Source organism: Peromyscus leucopus, chromosome 8b, assembly GCF_004664715.2.
Source record: "Peromyscus leucopus breed LL Stock chromosome 8b, UCI_PerLeu_2.1, whole genome shotgun sequence".
NCBI lineage: Eukaryota > Metazoa > Chordata > Mammalia > Rodentia > Cricetidae > Peromyscus > Peromyscus leucopus.
The window spans coordinates 70,442,479-70,458,684 of NC_051086.1; the positions used below are offsets into that span (position 1 = coordinate 70,442,479).

The 16,206-nt window shown below is 47.9% G+C and overlaps 1 protein-coding gene across 1 annotated transcript in view; it reads right to left on the reverse strand.

Annotated features, from left to right (window-relative positions):
• Positions 1-16,206, reverse strand: part of Ypel2 (yippee like 2) — a 58,787-nt gene that overhangs the window by 28,167 nt on the left and 14,414 nt on the right. Inside the window, exon 2 of the mRNA XM_028878274.2 lies at positions 7,235-7,547. Within this exon, the coding sequence (XP_028734107.1) occupies positions 7,235-7,351 (117 nt within the window). The 5' untranslated portion in view covers positions 7,352-7,547. The remainder of the gene's footprint in view (positions 1-7,234; positions 7,548-16,206) is intronic.

Consider the following 16,206-nt stretch of genomic DNA (forward strand, 5'->3'; position numbering starts at 1 on the left):
ACTAACCCAGAAGAAGGGCTTCTCCTGCATGCTTGCTCCACGGCCCCTGTTCACGCTGCCCTTCCCGCCCATTTCTACATGTGTCTGAGCACAGTGGGTGGCATTCTCCTGCCTTGGTTTCCTAAGTGCTGGGATTGCCAGGCAAGTGCCACCACACCTGGTTCGTGGGCACGTCTTTCAAGTATGCACAGAACCTCACTCTCTATGCAGGTAGGGATTTAGCCGGTTTCTTGTTCAATCAACAACTTCAAATACCTGATGGACAGTTATCTTCCTCAGAAATACACACCTGTATATGATTACACACACAATTTCAGGGATTCTTTCAGTCAGTCCACAGACCCTAGATTGGGACTCCCTAGTGAAAGCCTGCCTTGTGCTAATATTTTACTAATAGGAAATCTGTCATCTTGAAGAACTATGCTAGAGATAGCATGACATCATAATCATCTCAAGTAACACACAGGCTAATGGGACACAGGTGTCCCCATACTGGTGATAACTGTCTCAGTCCCCACTGTCATGACAGGATCAGCCTCTTTCGTGGGCTTATCTCACCCTGAACTCACCATAAGGTACAATGTTTACGGTTCCAAACAGCTTTTACCAAGTGCTGAAATCCAACCAAGTCACTTGGTTCAGAGATTTTCCTACTCAGCTCACTTTTACACGCCCCTCACACACCCCTTCTTAGGTGGTCAGCAGACAGCTCTGGAGAAGTATGAATGAGCTAATACTCATTAGGAGGAGACAGGGCTTTTGCAGAGCAAACACTTGTAATGAAGGAAATAATTTCTGGTTGGAAGTGTAATTCCCTTTACAAAGCCTAACTGGTTAAAACTACTTTGGAATAAGCTTTGGGTATAGCTCACAAATGTTGCTGCTAAGGAGATATGGACCTAGATATCCTAAGCATGGGGACCTGAGTTTGAATCTCACAATACGTGTAAAAAGCTGGGTGTGAGAGAAGAAAAGCTAGGTGTGGTGGTACGCACTTGTAATTCCAGCACTGGGAGACAACAGACAGGGAGATTCCTGGGGTTCCTGGGTTGGCTGGTCAGCCAGCCAGCCAGCCAAGCCTAATTATTGAGGTCAAGGCCAGTAAGAGACAAGGTGGGCAGCAGCTGAGGGGCAACAATGAGGACTGACTGCTGGCCCCACACAAAATCACAGGCTTAGATGCACAGAGATAGACATATAGACAGACAGACAGACAGACACATACACACAGAGGGAAAGGAGGGGAGGGAAAGAGAGGGAGGGAGAGAGGAAGGGAGGAAGGGAGAGAGAACTTAAAAGAAAAAAAGACTCAAAGGCACAAGACTCCCAACTAGGCTACACAGTGATGGTTCAACCTCCTGATTCTAAGAGCCCTCTAATTACCGGGTAGAACCAGAGCCCCAGTATGCTAAACACTTCTAAGATAGATATTTATAGATTAAGCTTCAATCCTGTTTTCTCCCCATTGTCAAAATAGAAATACTAATTTTATTTCAATTAAAAAAAAATAGCGCATACATCCATTAGATTAAAAAAAAAAATTGCAAGAGGCTAGAGTGATGGCTTAGCCATTAAGAGCATTGGTTAGCCTTGCAAAGGACCAGAGCCCAATGCCAGCACCTTCCTCAGACATGGAACACACATGTGATACACATACATTCAGGTAAACACATACCCTCAAATTGGGAGTTCAACAGTTTGCAAGCCAGAGAAGCTCACGGGCTAGTTAGTGAGAGCCCTGATAAATGGACCTGTCCCTTAGGAGTTCCTGCGCCTCACGGGGAAGCATGGGTGCCGCTCTCATGCCCCAGTGTCCACTTTGCTTCAGGTTTACCTAAGGAAAAGGAAATGCAGGCATTTTGTCTACTCCTACATTCTTCGTGTAATTTTTCTTCCCTTTTGAGACAGGATTTCATGTAGTTCAGGCTGGCTTCAACCTATGTAGCCAAAGGTGACTTCTGACTTCCTGGTCCTTCTGTCTCCAACCCCTAGTGCTGGACTTACATGCACAGACCGCTGTATTTCTGTGGTTCTGGGGATCCCACTTCGGGCTTCCTGTGTGCTAGGCAAGCGCTCTACCAACTGAGCTGCATCCTCAGCCCAGGACCTTCCTTAATACTTTACAAAAGCAATTCTCAACCTGTGGGATGTGACCCCTTTGGGGGGGGGTGTCAAACAACCCTTTCATGGGGGTCAGATATCAGATATCCTGCATATCAGATATTTATGATTCATAACATTGGCAAAATCAGTTATGAAGTAGCAATGAAATAATTTTATGGTTGGGAGTCACCACAGCATGAGGAACTGTATTATAAAGGGTCACAGCATTAGGAAGGTTGAGAACCACTGCTTCAGAGTATTTGTTGTTTTTGTTTCGAGACAGTGTTTCTCTGTGTAGCCCTGGCTGTCCTGGAACTCACCCCATACACCAGGCTGGCCTTGGACTCAGAGATCCACCTGCCTCTACTTTCCAAGTGCTGGGATTAAAGGTGTGTACCCTTGCTACAAACCACCACAAGGACAAGATAGTGGGCAGCAGAAACTAGGAGAAACAAAGTTCTGCCTGACAGGACTGTCAGCAGGACGAGAGAGATCTTCGTACCACCACATCAGCACCCCACCATGTCCGCAACCTTTAAGCCACTGCGCTGGAGTGAGAGGTCAAAGAGTCTTGCTGGGAACCCCAGGTGTAGAACCCTAGGGCTCAAAGGCACAGGCAGGACATGAAGGCCAGCTTAGCCCTTAGCAGCCACCAGATCAATACAGCTTCTGCACATACGGCCCCCCTGCTCCTCTGCTCAAAGCAGTGCTACCTCTAATCTCCTAGCAGGAACAGAGTGCCCAAATGCCACCAGAGCCAGCCCAAGGAACCCCACAAGGAACAAAACCTGCCTCCTGAGTTCCCAGCCTCAGGATTGTCGGGAGCCAGAAGGCCAGTCAGCTCGGGGCTCCTTGCACAGAACATGGCCCAGGCTGAGACAAAGATCGCTGGTTCAGAGTGCTGTGACCTAAGGCTGGTCCCTGCCACACCCTGAGGTGTTTCCTCACCAAGACTAGCCAGTCTGCAGTCCTGGAGCACCTGTCTCCAGAAAATAACCAGACCCACAGATCTGACCATAGTAACAAGCAGGTTGGGTGGTGAGCAAAATACTTCTTCCTTCCACCTGCCCGGGACACCCACCCAACAGCCTCCCCCAACGCCCTTCCGATAAGGATCAAGTCTTGGAATGAAGTCCCAAGTTCTCAAACGCCCTACTGTTCTTTGAGGGTTGGCAGGAAGAGAGCAAGGGAGGGCCTCTGGACAAAAGCTTTGTGAAGCTGGACTTGGTGGCAGGGGCCTGTAGATCTCGACTGCTTGGGAGGTTAAGGCAGACGGACTCACTGATCTGGTGGAAACCATTGTTATTTGAGAACCAAAGCATTTTTATGCTAGGGCTGACAACATTAAGAAGCAACAGTGCGAGCAATTCCTCATGCCAACTCAAAATACCTCTGCAGACAAACACCCCAGCATGTAGACCACAACACCCTCTAAGGGGGAGACTGCAGGACGCCTCAGCACATTCCCTAGATAGCTCTATTATCAATTCAAAGTTCTCCCCTCCCACAGACCAAGGGCTGTGTGACTTCCTATAGACACATTAGGCTATCCACTGTCCCTTCTATCCATCCAAGGCCTATGCACCAGGTCTTAATGGAAAACTCATGGCTATGAGGCAGAGAGTAGGTTGGAGGGGTATTCTGCTTTACATTTTGGATGTAAAGAGACTTTATACTTTATACTGCAAAGATCTTTGTCGTTTACAATCCACCCATGCATCCCTGATCTCATCTGAGCTGTGTGGCAACCCAGTGAGGTAGGCACACACTAAGTGCTGGTTACCTGCCCCTTGTTATGGTCTGAATGTCCACTCCCCACCCCATCGGACTGAAATAGATGGGATATATGGCCATTAGGAAATCACTAGGCCACGAGGGCAGAGCCTTCATGAGTTAGATTATTGTCAGTATAAAGGGGCCAGAACAAGCCAAGCACGGTGGCTCGTGCCCTGTATACCCAGGAGGCCAAAGCAAGACTTCTTCAGCCCAGCAGTTAAAAGACCATGCCGGGCAACAGCTTAGTAAGACTTCCTCCAAACACATACACAAAATACGAGAATGAAGAAACAGGCCGGAGAAAGATCCTTTGCCCCTCCCACTATGGAAGGCCACACAGCAACAAGAAGCCATCTGTGAACTGAAAAGTAAACCTTGTGACACTTGAGTTTGCCAGATTTCCAAATCTGGGGTTTTCCGGCCTCCAGAAGTGTGAGAAGTGAGTTTGTTTGTTCAGGAGCCACTTCTGTGGACGGTCCATTGTTACACCAGCCTTCACAGGCTTCAGACTCCACTCACACGGCGAAGACACCTTTGCCCATTTCATGAGGAAGAAAGGAGACTCAGAGGTTGGGCAGCTGGTTGCTGGCGACTTACCTCCTGGGTATGGCAAGGGGGCGGGGAAGGACAGAGCTTTCCACCACCAGAATCAACGCACTCGAGCTGTTTAAACTTTACAATGCTGCATGTCCCTGACGGCTTAGCCACGCGGCCGGCAGGAAGGGCGCCTGAAGTCCCGTTCTTCCTAGGCACACACTCCATTCTCTAGACCTCTGCATCTCTTGAGCCACAATAAAGGCAGACTCACTTTTATTTTGCAACCCCCCCCCCCACCACCACCAAAGGTCCAGCTCTCCGACTAAAGACCCATTTCAAGCACAAAGCCTCATTTTAATTGCTCTGCTGCACCCCCCACCCCCCACGCCTGCTGTCTGCTGCCCAGCTCTCAACTCCTACTGGGCAGACTCTGAAACCGTACAGGAGATTAAGTCAAGAGGGAGAACAGGAGCCACATTATCTCCCTGAACTTTCTTAAACGGAGGAGGGGGGGACATGAAAAGAAAAGGCTCATTTTTCCAAGGAGGGGGCCGAGGCAATGATCTTTCCATTAGGCAGACGTGCATAAGAATGTATAGATTATTTAATGCTGGGGGCGGCTGCAGAGGGAAATAAAGGAGTCTTTTGTACAGTCCCAGCACAGTTTCCTCACTCTCTCCCCAGCCAGGCATTTCACCCAACTCTTTGAATCATCCAGCCCTAATGCACCCCATCTGTGCACTGGCTGGAGCCAATGAAATCAAAGCCTGTGCTGACTTTGGCCTGGACTTGTGAGCCTTCCTGCCCCAGAAGGGGTGGGTAGGAAGGAGGACATGAAGCCAACGAAGCTTTTCCCCACCCCCACCCCCCAGCCTCATCTCCCAGGGCCCCATCTGTCCATTTATTTGATCATTCACTGAGTTTTGCCATGGGTCGAATTCTGATCTAGGGACACAATAGAAGGACGCGGAAGGGTGCATGAGAAGGGATAAAGGTGGGGGGGCTGTTGTCAGCAGAGGCTTGAGAGACCCCACCTTCATATCCATGGATGGCTGTTTGTGTCCTGCAGGTAACTAAAAAAAAAACAAGGATGTGGCAGGCCATCGAAGGCCCCGAACACTTGACTCAATACAGCAGAGGTAACCTCGAAAACCATTACCATCTCTGCATGTCCAACTTCCATCCATCTTTTCAGGCCCAGCTCCAATCAAGACCTCCTCGTGAAGAAATGCTACTGAGTACCCGCAGACAGAAATAGCTTCCCCGCTGGCACAACATGACCATCCACCCACCATCAAGAGTCCCAGGGTTGGTGGAATAGAATTTTAGTGTCAGGTTGCAGTACACAGAGGACACTCAAGTGCATGGGAGCCCTGGCTTCTTACACCACAAAACACTTCTTCCTTGTGTTAAAAGGATGCCATAGATGCTTCTCTAGATAGAAACACTTATTTTGGAAATGACTACAGAAAAAGGTTGTGGAAAGGAGACAGCGCCAACTCAAATACAAGGTTTTTGGCTCACGTTCCATGCCAGGAGACTGGCTAGTTCTCCCATGGACATGGCCTCCCACATCCAAATTTCCAGTCAAGGGTTTACCCTAAAACTCAAGAAATCTGCGACAAGATGATAGAGCAGATAGCTAAAGGCTGGCTTAAGTGTAAATAACACAGTTCAGGAATGCAGAAGAGAGTGGAATGGGTGACCGTTCAGCCAGGGCCCTGGGGGCTGGAGGTATGGAGCTTGTAGGTTACTAAGCAGCCTGGAATAGACCCACAACAACAGATTCTGTTCTGGGGCCTCATTTTAGAATCTATGACCGCAGACTTGGATGTTTGGGCAGCCTTCATGTGCCAGTCAGGCCAGCCAGCTGAAGAGGAATGTTCTGTAACTGCTGGCTGGAGCTATCACCCATCTCGGGCTGAGACTACCAAACCCAGGGAGAAGCAAGCAAGCAAGAGAGCCTTCGCCAGTTCTTATAAACAGTTCGGGATCGCTAATGTTTCTTAGTCTGGGTCTGCGTAAGTGTTTGTTTGTCCCTTAGTTGTGTGGAGGCTAGCTTCTCAGGAAAGATACTATTAAGGGGGAAATTCTCCCACGATTTTTCTTTGTCATCTAGCCTAGTAAAACCTGTTTCTCCTCCCCTGGGAATCCAGGACCGGGAGGGAGACAGCTCCCCTGAGAATGCGGCCTGAAGTATTCAGTTCCTGTATTACACAATCGAGAACCTGGGTTTATTCATTAGTGACCCCCAGCCCCAACTTCAGAAGCCGCTGTCAAGGCACCTCTGGGAAAACGGGGACTCGTTCTTCAGCTACGATCAAATGTCACCCTGTATGACTTCGTGTATACAGGTCCCTACAGGCCAGTGGCTCAGCTTTTCCACAGGCCACTTTTGTTCCTCTCCAAAGGACAAGTTTTCATAAAGCCTGGCACCTTTCCTCAGGGCTTGCTAGGGGCTCTCCCATCTCAGCCAGTGAAGCTGCTACAGTGGAGACGGAGGGTGGCTCCGTGGCAGAGTTCTTGCCTAACATGCAGAGGCCTGATGGACCCCAAAACTGTGTGAGCTGCCAGGCCCCCAAGCCGCCAACAGGGCTGACATCTAACTTCTAAAATAAACTGATCCACTACTCTGTCCCTACGATTCAGAGTTAATTCTCCATTGAAAGGACAGCCTGTGGGTCAGCCCTCCCCTTATAGAAGACAGCATGCAAATATTCCAGACTGTATGAAAGAGAGAGCTTAGAAGTCTATGACCCCAGGAACAGGAAATGCCCCCTGACTGGGAGGCAAGAAAGGCCTTCTGGGAAACCAGTACCTTGGAAATGAGTTCATCGTGATTGGCCAAGTGAGCTCTGCAGTGAATGCAGCTGTAGGTCCGGTGGCATGAGGGCAGGTATGCCTGAAAAGTCTTGGATCTTGTCATCTTCACCATTGGTGCAGCTGAGCGTGGGGCGAACTCTGGGGCAGCCCACGAGGCACTCCCACAGGACGGGTCGCACGGGAAACACCGAAAGACACAGGTAAAGGCCGTGGTTTGGCAGGGAGTGGGTGTGCGGCAGGCTCCACACACTGGTGACGTCTTCAGAGGAAGGACTCTCTGGTAGAGGTCTACAGCCGCTTCTCAGAGCCTGCGGCAGCAAAGGGAAACACCATCAGCAGCTGGAGCAAAGCTTCCTACAAGATGAGCCCAAGTGCTGCCCTGAGAGGGAGCAGCAGACACTGGCCACATAAAAGATCCTCTTCTCTGTTCCCTCACACTGCACCCACTCCAGTCTCGCTGGCTCTGTTAGATAGTTGGAGATTATTCAGTACTAACACAGTATTGACAAGAGTTACAACAAACTGGCATCATTACCATCCCTGGACACAGACCAGGACTGAAGATGGGCTATTCGCAGCCCCCAGAGCGGACCTCCTAGAAATCCTCACTCCCGGACTCGGTATCTCTTCAGCTATTCACAACATCCAATAGTGCTGTTTGTATTGCATCCATTTTCAGACACCAGGAGCATGCCAACCCTGGAAGCCACCACCTACAGGGGAGCAAACCACACAACAGCTCCTGCTGGAATAAGTGTGGGACTCAAAAGACCAAGCTCCCATTTAGTAATGCTCCCGAAGAATGTTAGCTAGCTTGTCTTCGAGAAGTGATTCCCTTTTGCAACACCTTGCTCTGACAAGATGCCCAGTGCATGTATTTATACGTGTATTTTAAAAGGCAAGTAAATGAATTAAATCAAAGGCATAACATTTGAAAACTCGTAGTGACCGTGAATTGCACAATGCTCCCCAGTTCTCCATTACTTCCTGTAGAAGACTCCACTACCTAGCCTCAGCTTTCTCACTGTACTGGGAACAGAGGACACTAAGAAAAGGGGAGAGGGATGGCGCTCCCAATGGATCAACATGAAGGAAGGCCTCTAAACCTTTGCTTACCTCAGGCTCTGCACCTGTCTATTCCCTGGACTTCACTCATGGGGGAGGCGTTCCCCCTTGCCTACCTTCCCAGGAGAGCCATGAGTGTTAATTAACACCTGCAACATGCTTTGAAGATTAAATTATTTAGAGAAATGGGGGAGGGAGGCAAATAAAATAAGCTCTTCCTCTCTGGACTGTCTGGGATCCATCTGGACTTAGGAGGAAACCTGCAAATCATAGTGTTCTTTTTCCTCTAAATCCACTAACTAGTAGAACCAAGTCTCTCATTAGGAGGGAGGCTGCTCCCATCCATCCCACCTGCCTTTCATTCTCCCCACCACAGCTGTCACATCTGGGCTACACCTCTCTCAGTGGACAATACCACTGCCTAGCACTATAATGAAGACAGTGTGAACAATTCTCTTCACAGCGTCCTTGAGCCATGTGGGCTCCATGGCCAACACACACCACTTGTGTGACCTGTCTGATTCAGATCCAGACCCACAGGGGCCAGGGCATGTCTTCCCTGCTCAGTCTCCCACAGGTTCCAGATGAAGACCTGTGTGACAGAGACGACACAGAAATACTGTCGGTGGACAGAGGTGTAAATGATACCCTAGACCGTGCCTCAGGCGTAGCCACAACAGATACACAGATGCCTGGGATCCCAAGCCAGCCGGTGGGGACTAGAGGCTGACAGGCCTAGGTTACTATTTCCCCGCCCCTTCCACTGGGTTTCCTGACCTATCCTCAATATTTGCAACATTCCTGTTCTGCTCTTATGTTAGTTAGCAAGGATAAAAATTCCAGAAGAGGCAGAGGAAAACGGAGGCTGTACCCAGTCCCAGTCCACGCCAAGTGCCTCTGCTGTACTAGCAGGGTGGGAACATAGGGGTTCTTTTTGTTTGGTCTGGGTTATGTTTTTGTTTTTCTTACAGCCCAGGAAGGCCTGGAACCTCTTGCTTGCCTCAGTTCCCTAGAACTGTCTGCAGAAATGGGCATCACCATGCCCAGCTGTCTAAGCTGGATGTTTCAAGTCCACAGCCGTGGCTGCCCAGGGGCCAGCGTGAGCATCATCAACCCCCAGGTCTTCCACAAACACCAAGGAAAGAAAGGAAAACAATGGCCCTGGCGGGCAGAGAGCTTTACAGAGGCCATTGAGTACTTCCTTATGCACACAAGACAGCTTCTCAATTATGCATTTCCCTGGAGTAGAATTATTTCTTTTCCCACTTCTCCTCTGTAGGAAGCCTAAAAAAAGTACACAGGCAGAGGTTCCTTGTTATGCCCTGAATCCAAAAACACATTCACAGCTCTTTCTACAGAATTAAGCATTTGCAGCATGTATTAAAATGTTGAGTAGATCACAAACATGGACCCATGCAATATACCTCACCATGACTCAGAGAAAATGCTACCATGCATTGGCCAAGGCTGCATGGTGCTGGAAAACCCTGGAAAGACGGGACCACGGACATTTGCCTTGTCTATGGCGGACTCATTGTCCTCTGGGTGGTGTTATTTTGAGACAGGGTCTCACTTTGTAAACTTGGCTGTCCTGGGACTTGCCATGTAAATCCAAAAGCCTCTGCCTCCAGAGCACTGGAATTAAAGATGCGCACCACCTTGTCCTGCATTATTGCTCTTTAGTAATTTCAGAAGTATCCTAAAGAAGGGACTTTTTCCAGGGTGGAGGGTGGGGGGTGCGGGTGGGGCAAGGCAGACAGACAGAAAGTATTAGAAATGTTACCATGTTCAATTGGTCTAGGACAAGCTAGAAAGACAACCTAGAAGGAAGAAGGGAGAGAGAATGGTAGAGAAACAAGAGGGCTGGAGAGATGATGGCTGGGCAGTAAAGAGCACGCACTGCTCTGGTAGAGTCGGTCTCCAGCGTCCACATCAGATAGCTCACAGCAGCCTGCAATCCAACCTGGGAGGAGCCAATGCCCCAACCCCAGTGCTGCACCTGCACTCACAGGCACCAGCACCCACACTCTCTCTCTTTAAAATACAAAATCCTGGAATAAAGAATGGTGAAGCAGTGGCAGGAGGCATTGTGTATCTAATAAGAAAGGACACAGGCCAAGTAGGAACACAAAGATGAACACCAGGCCCTAAAACAACAATGAAAAAACCAACCAAACAAAAAACCCACCTAATCACCTAGTGTTCTTCCCACATGTAGTTAGTCAGGGTTCTAAAGGAATAGAACACACACTCTGTCTCTGTGTCTGTCTGTCTGTCTGTCTGTCTGTCACACACACACACACACACACACACACACACACACACACACACACGCGGAATTGGTCCAGGTAGTGGTACAGGCTGTGGTCCAGCTAGTCTAATTAATGGCTGTCTACCAACAGAAAGACTAAGAACCCAGTAGTTGTTCATTGGCCGGATGTCTCTGCTGGTCTCCTTGCATATGCCTGAGTCTCTAGCAACGGTGTATTTGCCAGTGAGAACAAACAGGCAAAGAGTAAAAGCTTCCTTTGTCCAAGTCCTCACATAGGCTTCCAGCAGAAGGTGTGGCCCAGATTAAAGGTGACTCCCTACTCAAAGATCCTGATTAAAGTGGGTCTTATTTCAAATGAATTAAGAAAAAAATCTCTGGGTGGTGGTGGTGCACACCTCTGATCCCAGCATGTGTATGATGGGGGAAACCTGTAGGTGGGTGTGCGTGTGTGTATGCATGCATGCGTGCATGTATGTATGTGGGTGTGGATATAGAACTGTGAGTACAAGGCCAGCCTGGTCTACAGAGGAGAGGGAGTTCCATAATACCCAAGGTTACAGAGAAATTCTGTCTGGAAAAACCATAAAGTAAAAGAAAAGAAAGGAAAGAAAAGGAAAGAAAAATCCCTCACAGGTGTACCTAGGCACTTAGGTTTTCAGTTAATTCCAAATGCAGTCAAGTTGACAACCAAGAATAGCCATTATACCATTTACAGGAGATTTTTAAAAATTTTGCTTGTTTTAATTCTCAATAAAGAAGTGCACTGATTTTCCTGGAGAGAAATGAATTACCCATATGGGGCCACAGGACTTGGTACATTTTAATTTCTGAACTTTGGTCCCTGTTAATGGTGCCACAGTGTGCATGGATACAAAAGTCCAACTTGTTTAGCATTTTCGAAAAGTCCAATTGATTTCCAACATAATCAAAAGCCTCAGGGCTTGTGTACAATTTAAACAGCACTTAAAGTGAACTAATAATCCACAGTGGAAATTAAAGAAAGACTGTCTACCACCAGCAGCTGGCTCACGATGATCCCCACGGAAAGAAAAATGTGAAATATTATGATTAAAAACAAAGATCTCAGATATACCATCTCCAGAGCCAGAGGCATAGGGAACACACGCTGAGCCCATCAGGGGCCCTTGTGACTGACAGGCCATTCCCACGGGGAGTCCCAGTAGCCACTGAGATTCAGGACTGTACCTCCCAGGTGTCCCTGAGAGGAAAGAGTGGCATGCGCTTTCTTTAGTTATGCCATGAGGAACCTGAGAGGTGAGCAGGAAGTCAGGCAGCAGCATCCCACAACAGCCTCGGAAGCTGGCTGGTAGCAGAGCTGCCACAGGGAAGACAGGGCTGTCCCTAACGCGTGCCGGTTCAGTAGGGCACACAGAAGGTTACCAGAGGTGGGCTGGCTCTAGAATCTCACAAATGAGTTCTGTTCCCTCCTAGCCGGGTGACAGCTGCTGGCAAGTTCCTCAACTTGCAGACCCTGGTGTCCCCTCTCCAACTAAGTACTCCAGCACTCCCTCACTCTTGGTGGTCAGTGAAAGTAAAATGACGCCGCTTTGGATGGGACAATGCAAACCCTTCTGTGGCTCCAACACACCACAATCACACTCACGCTTCACTACTGTTGCTACAGTCTGGTCCAACTTCATGCTGTCCCTTCATCAAGCCCTCACCTGTCCACTCAGACTTCAGCCAACTCTGGTACGTGTGGTGGTACTGTAAAGCTGGCATTTGGGAACTGAGGCAGGAAGATGCCATGAGTTTGAGGAAAGCTTGGGCTACCTAGCAAAAAAAAACATAGGCCCTGGAGGCCAGGTAAACTTGGATTCGGTCTGGCTTCTCACCAGTTGCATTAACACTGGGCAGAATGCCTGAAGACAGATAACAGTGCCCTCATCCCAGGGGAGATGAATCAAATGATAAAGGGTGAAATATTCTAACAGCACCTGGCACAGGGTTCTCTACTGCCCTGATTAGCTGCAATCATTCTTACCAACAAGGGGGAAAGGGCACAGGAGTTATTGTTCCCACTCCCAAGACCAAAGGTACCAGTGTTCTTGTGCCCCTGGCTGATTGATGGTGGTTAGGAGGTTGTATACAGAGTTCCAGGCCAGCCAGGGCTACACAGTGAGACCCTGTCTCAAAAACAACAACAAAAGAAGTCATGAGTTGAGTGTGATGGCGCAGGCCTACAATTCCAGCACTCCAGGAAGATTGCTCCAAGTGTGAGTCAGGTTGGTCTATACTGCAAGTTCAGGCCAGCCAGAGCTACACAGTGAGTCCTTGCCTCAAATCTCAAAACCAAACAAACAAATGAAAAAACCAAACAAACAAAAATCTCTCAACAGGAAAAAAATCTGTTATCATTTTACAGATACCTCTTAATAGCCCTGGACCACAGGTAACAAAACCCATCTTGGACCGCAAGGAGTCATGTTCCTTCAGAAACAAAGCCAACACTCATCTCCAACTTGACTTGAGCAAGTATCTGTCTCATGACAATCTTATATGATCTCTGGGACTCCTTATCTCTTTGAGACAGGGTCTCTCTGTCTAGCCTTGGTAGTCCTGAAACCACTGCCGACCAGGCTGGCCTTGAACTCAGAGATCCACCTGCTTCTGCCTCTGGGATTAAAGGAGTGGGCCACCCCAGCTCCTTTTCTCCTTAAAATCCTGACTTAATACTTTGTTGTTGTATTTGAGTGCTTGGATTAAAGGCTTGCATGGCCATTCCCAGCCTGATTTTGATTTTTAAAAAATGTGGGGGGAAGGGGAAACGTATTTTTTTTTTTTTTTTTTTTTGCAGACAATGGTGGTATACACCTGAGAGGCAGAGGCAGGTGGATCTCTGAGTTTGAGGCCAATCTGGTCTACAGTCAGTTCCATCATGACTGCCAGAGCTACACAAAGAAACCCTGTCTCAAAAAAATTTGTTTAATGCATGAGTGTTTTGTCTGCATGTGTCTTTGTGGTACATGTGTGTGCAGCTCCCTCAGAGGCCAGTAGAGGGTGTGAGAGCCCTTGGGCAGGAGTTACAGCTGGCTGTGAGTCACCATGTGGGTGCTGGGAATCAAATCTGGGTCTTCTGAAGAGACCAAGTGTCCTTAACCACTGAGCCATCTCTCCCTCCCTCTAATTCCATGTTTTAATGTTTCAGTAGATAGAACCTTGTCCTACAGTGAAGCATCTTCTATCCACCAACCTTCATTTTCTTAAGGCCTTCAATTCAGCAAGGTCACACACCATGCCGGTCTTGGAAAGCCCATTCAGAAGCGGCTGCGGAATGGTGCCCTTGCCACATCCGTTAGCAGAGCAATGTGCGGCATGGCTCTTAGCACAGTATTTTACCTGTGGAAGCTCACATCTGCTAGCACATCTGTGTGGAAAAGGAAACAGTTCCCTTGAACACCCTCCAACTCACACGGCATACTAAGTGTTGGGCAGAAGCAGCCGCAGCTGGTTATCAAGAAGATACAACTGCAAAATAGAAAACAATGGAAAGATCTCCGAAGTTTCTGAAGACGCTTAGGGCCACTTGGCTGAAATTTGATGGCTTCCTTTCAAATCCCAGGTCCACAATGGATTTAAGATAACTTACATTATGTGTATACAGGGCCAATGATGGTGGTGCATGCCTTTAATCCCTGCACTCGGGCAGGAGCGGGAAGTTCCAGGACAGCCTTGTCTACATAATAAGATCATGTCTCAAAAAACAGAAACAAAAACACAACAGAAAACAAAAATATATTTATTATGCATTAAGATTTAGAATCCATTACAAAATTAGGAGCAGGTAGTAAAGTTATGAAAAAAACAAACAAGTTACTTCTCTCATATGTGGAGTCTAGAATTAAATTTGGAAATATATACAGACCATGAAAGTAGAAGAGGAACTGAGAAGGGAGGAAGAGTTCTTTCTTTTGTTGTTTTTCTGAGACAGGGTTTCTCTGTCTAGCTCTGGCTGTCAACCAGGCTGGCCTGCCTCTGCCTCCCAAGTGCTAGGATTAAAGGCTTGCGCCTGCCTTGGGGAGAATTCTAAAGGAAAGGGAGAGGAGGAAGAAGGGTGATGGGAAGACGAAATCCGTGTTCCTTCAAATGCAGAATCTAGCTCTTAAATATATTAAAAACAACAAGAACTGCACTAGAGAGATGAAGAACTCTTGGTGCCCTTACAGAGGACCTGGGTTCAATTCCCAGCAACCACATGGTGACTCACACCATCTCTAACTCCTGGTCCAGAGGATTTGATGCCTTGTAACCTCTGGCACACACCAGGCATACATATGGTGCACAGACATACACACTGGCAAAGCATTCATACACATAAAATAAATCTATTTTTTTTCCAAAATAGCAAAATTGGGGCTTTGTGGTAGTTTGAAAAAGAATGGCTCCCATGGGCTTATATTTGAATGCTTAAGACACCAAGGAGTGGCATTATTTGAGAAGGATTAGGAGGTGTGGCCTTGTTGGAGGAAGTGTGTCACTGGGGGTGGGCTTGCTTGAGGTCCCAAAAGCTCAGGACATGCCCAGGGTGCAACTCTCTGCTTGTAGATCAGGATATAGAACTCTCACCTTCTTCTCCATCACCATGCCTGCATGCCACCATGCTGCCCATCATGATGATAATGGACTAACCTCTGAAACTGTAAGCAAGCCCCTAATTAAATGCTTCCTTTTATTAGAGTTGCCTTGGTCAAGGTGTCTCTTCCCAGCAATAGAACAGTGACTGAGTCAGGCCAGAGAAACAGCTCAGTAAGAGCCCTGTTGCTCTTCCAAAGGACCTGTGTTTCTAGAACCCATAGAAGAAGGACCTCAACTGCCTCTAACTCCAGCTCCAGGGATTCCAAAAACCTCTTCTGGTGTTCAAGGGCACCCACATAACTTGGTGTGTACACATGCACACTGCTGTGGGATGGTCTGTATGTCAAATTGCTCTGATTGGTCAATAAATAAAACACTGGTTGGCCAGTGGCCAGGCAGGAAGTAGGTGGGACAAGGAGAGAGGAGAATTCTGGGAAGTGGAAGGCTGACGTGGAGAGACACTGCAGCCGCCGCCATGACCAGCAGCATGTGAAGACGCCAGTAAGCCACCAGCCACGTGGCAAAGTATAGACTTATGGAAATGGATTAATTTAAGCTATAAGAACAGTTAGCAAGAAGCCTGCCACGGCCATACAGTTTGTAAGCAATATAAGTCTCTGTGTTTACTTGGTTGGGTCTGAGCGGCTGTGGGACTGGCGGGTGACAAAGATTTGTCCTGACTGTGGGCAAGGCAGGGAAACTCTAGCTACAGCACACTTACACACATACAATCTTAAAATATGTATGAGTGCATATACACCACATGTGTACATGTATTTTAAGGAGGTCAAGCCCAGCTTGAAATGAATGCTTTTAAAACTGCTAAAATACTACTGGAGTTCAAATGCAAATTAGGCTTTGAACTCATAATCAGGGGAAGCAAAGTTTCCCCTGCAAAGTTTCCGACCTGCAAGGTTTATAAAAGCATCCTGGAATTGAGTATACAGATTTTTGGAATTTTCCTGTTGAGGGAAGACAATGGGAAATCTAATATACAAAACCCCAGAAAAAAAAACAGGCATGGTGGCTCATAC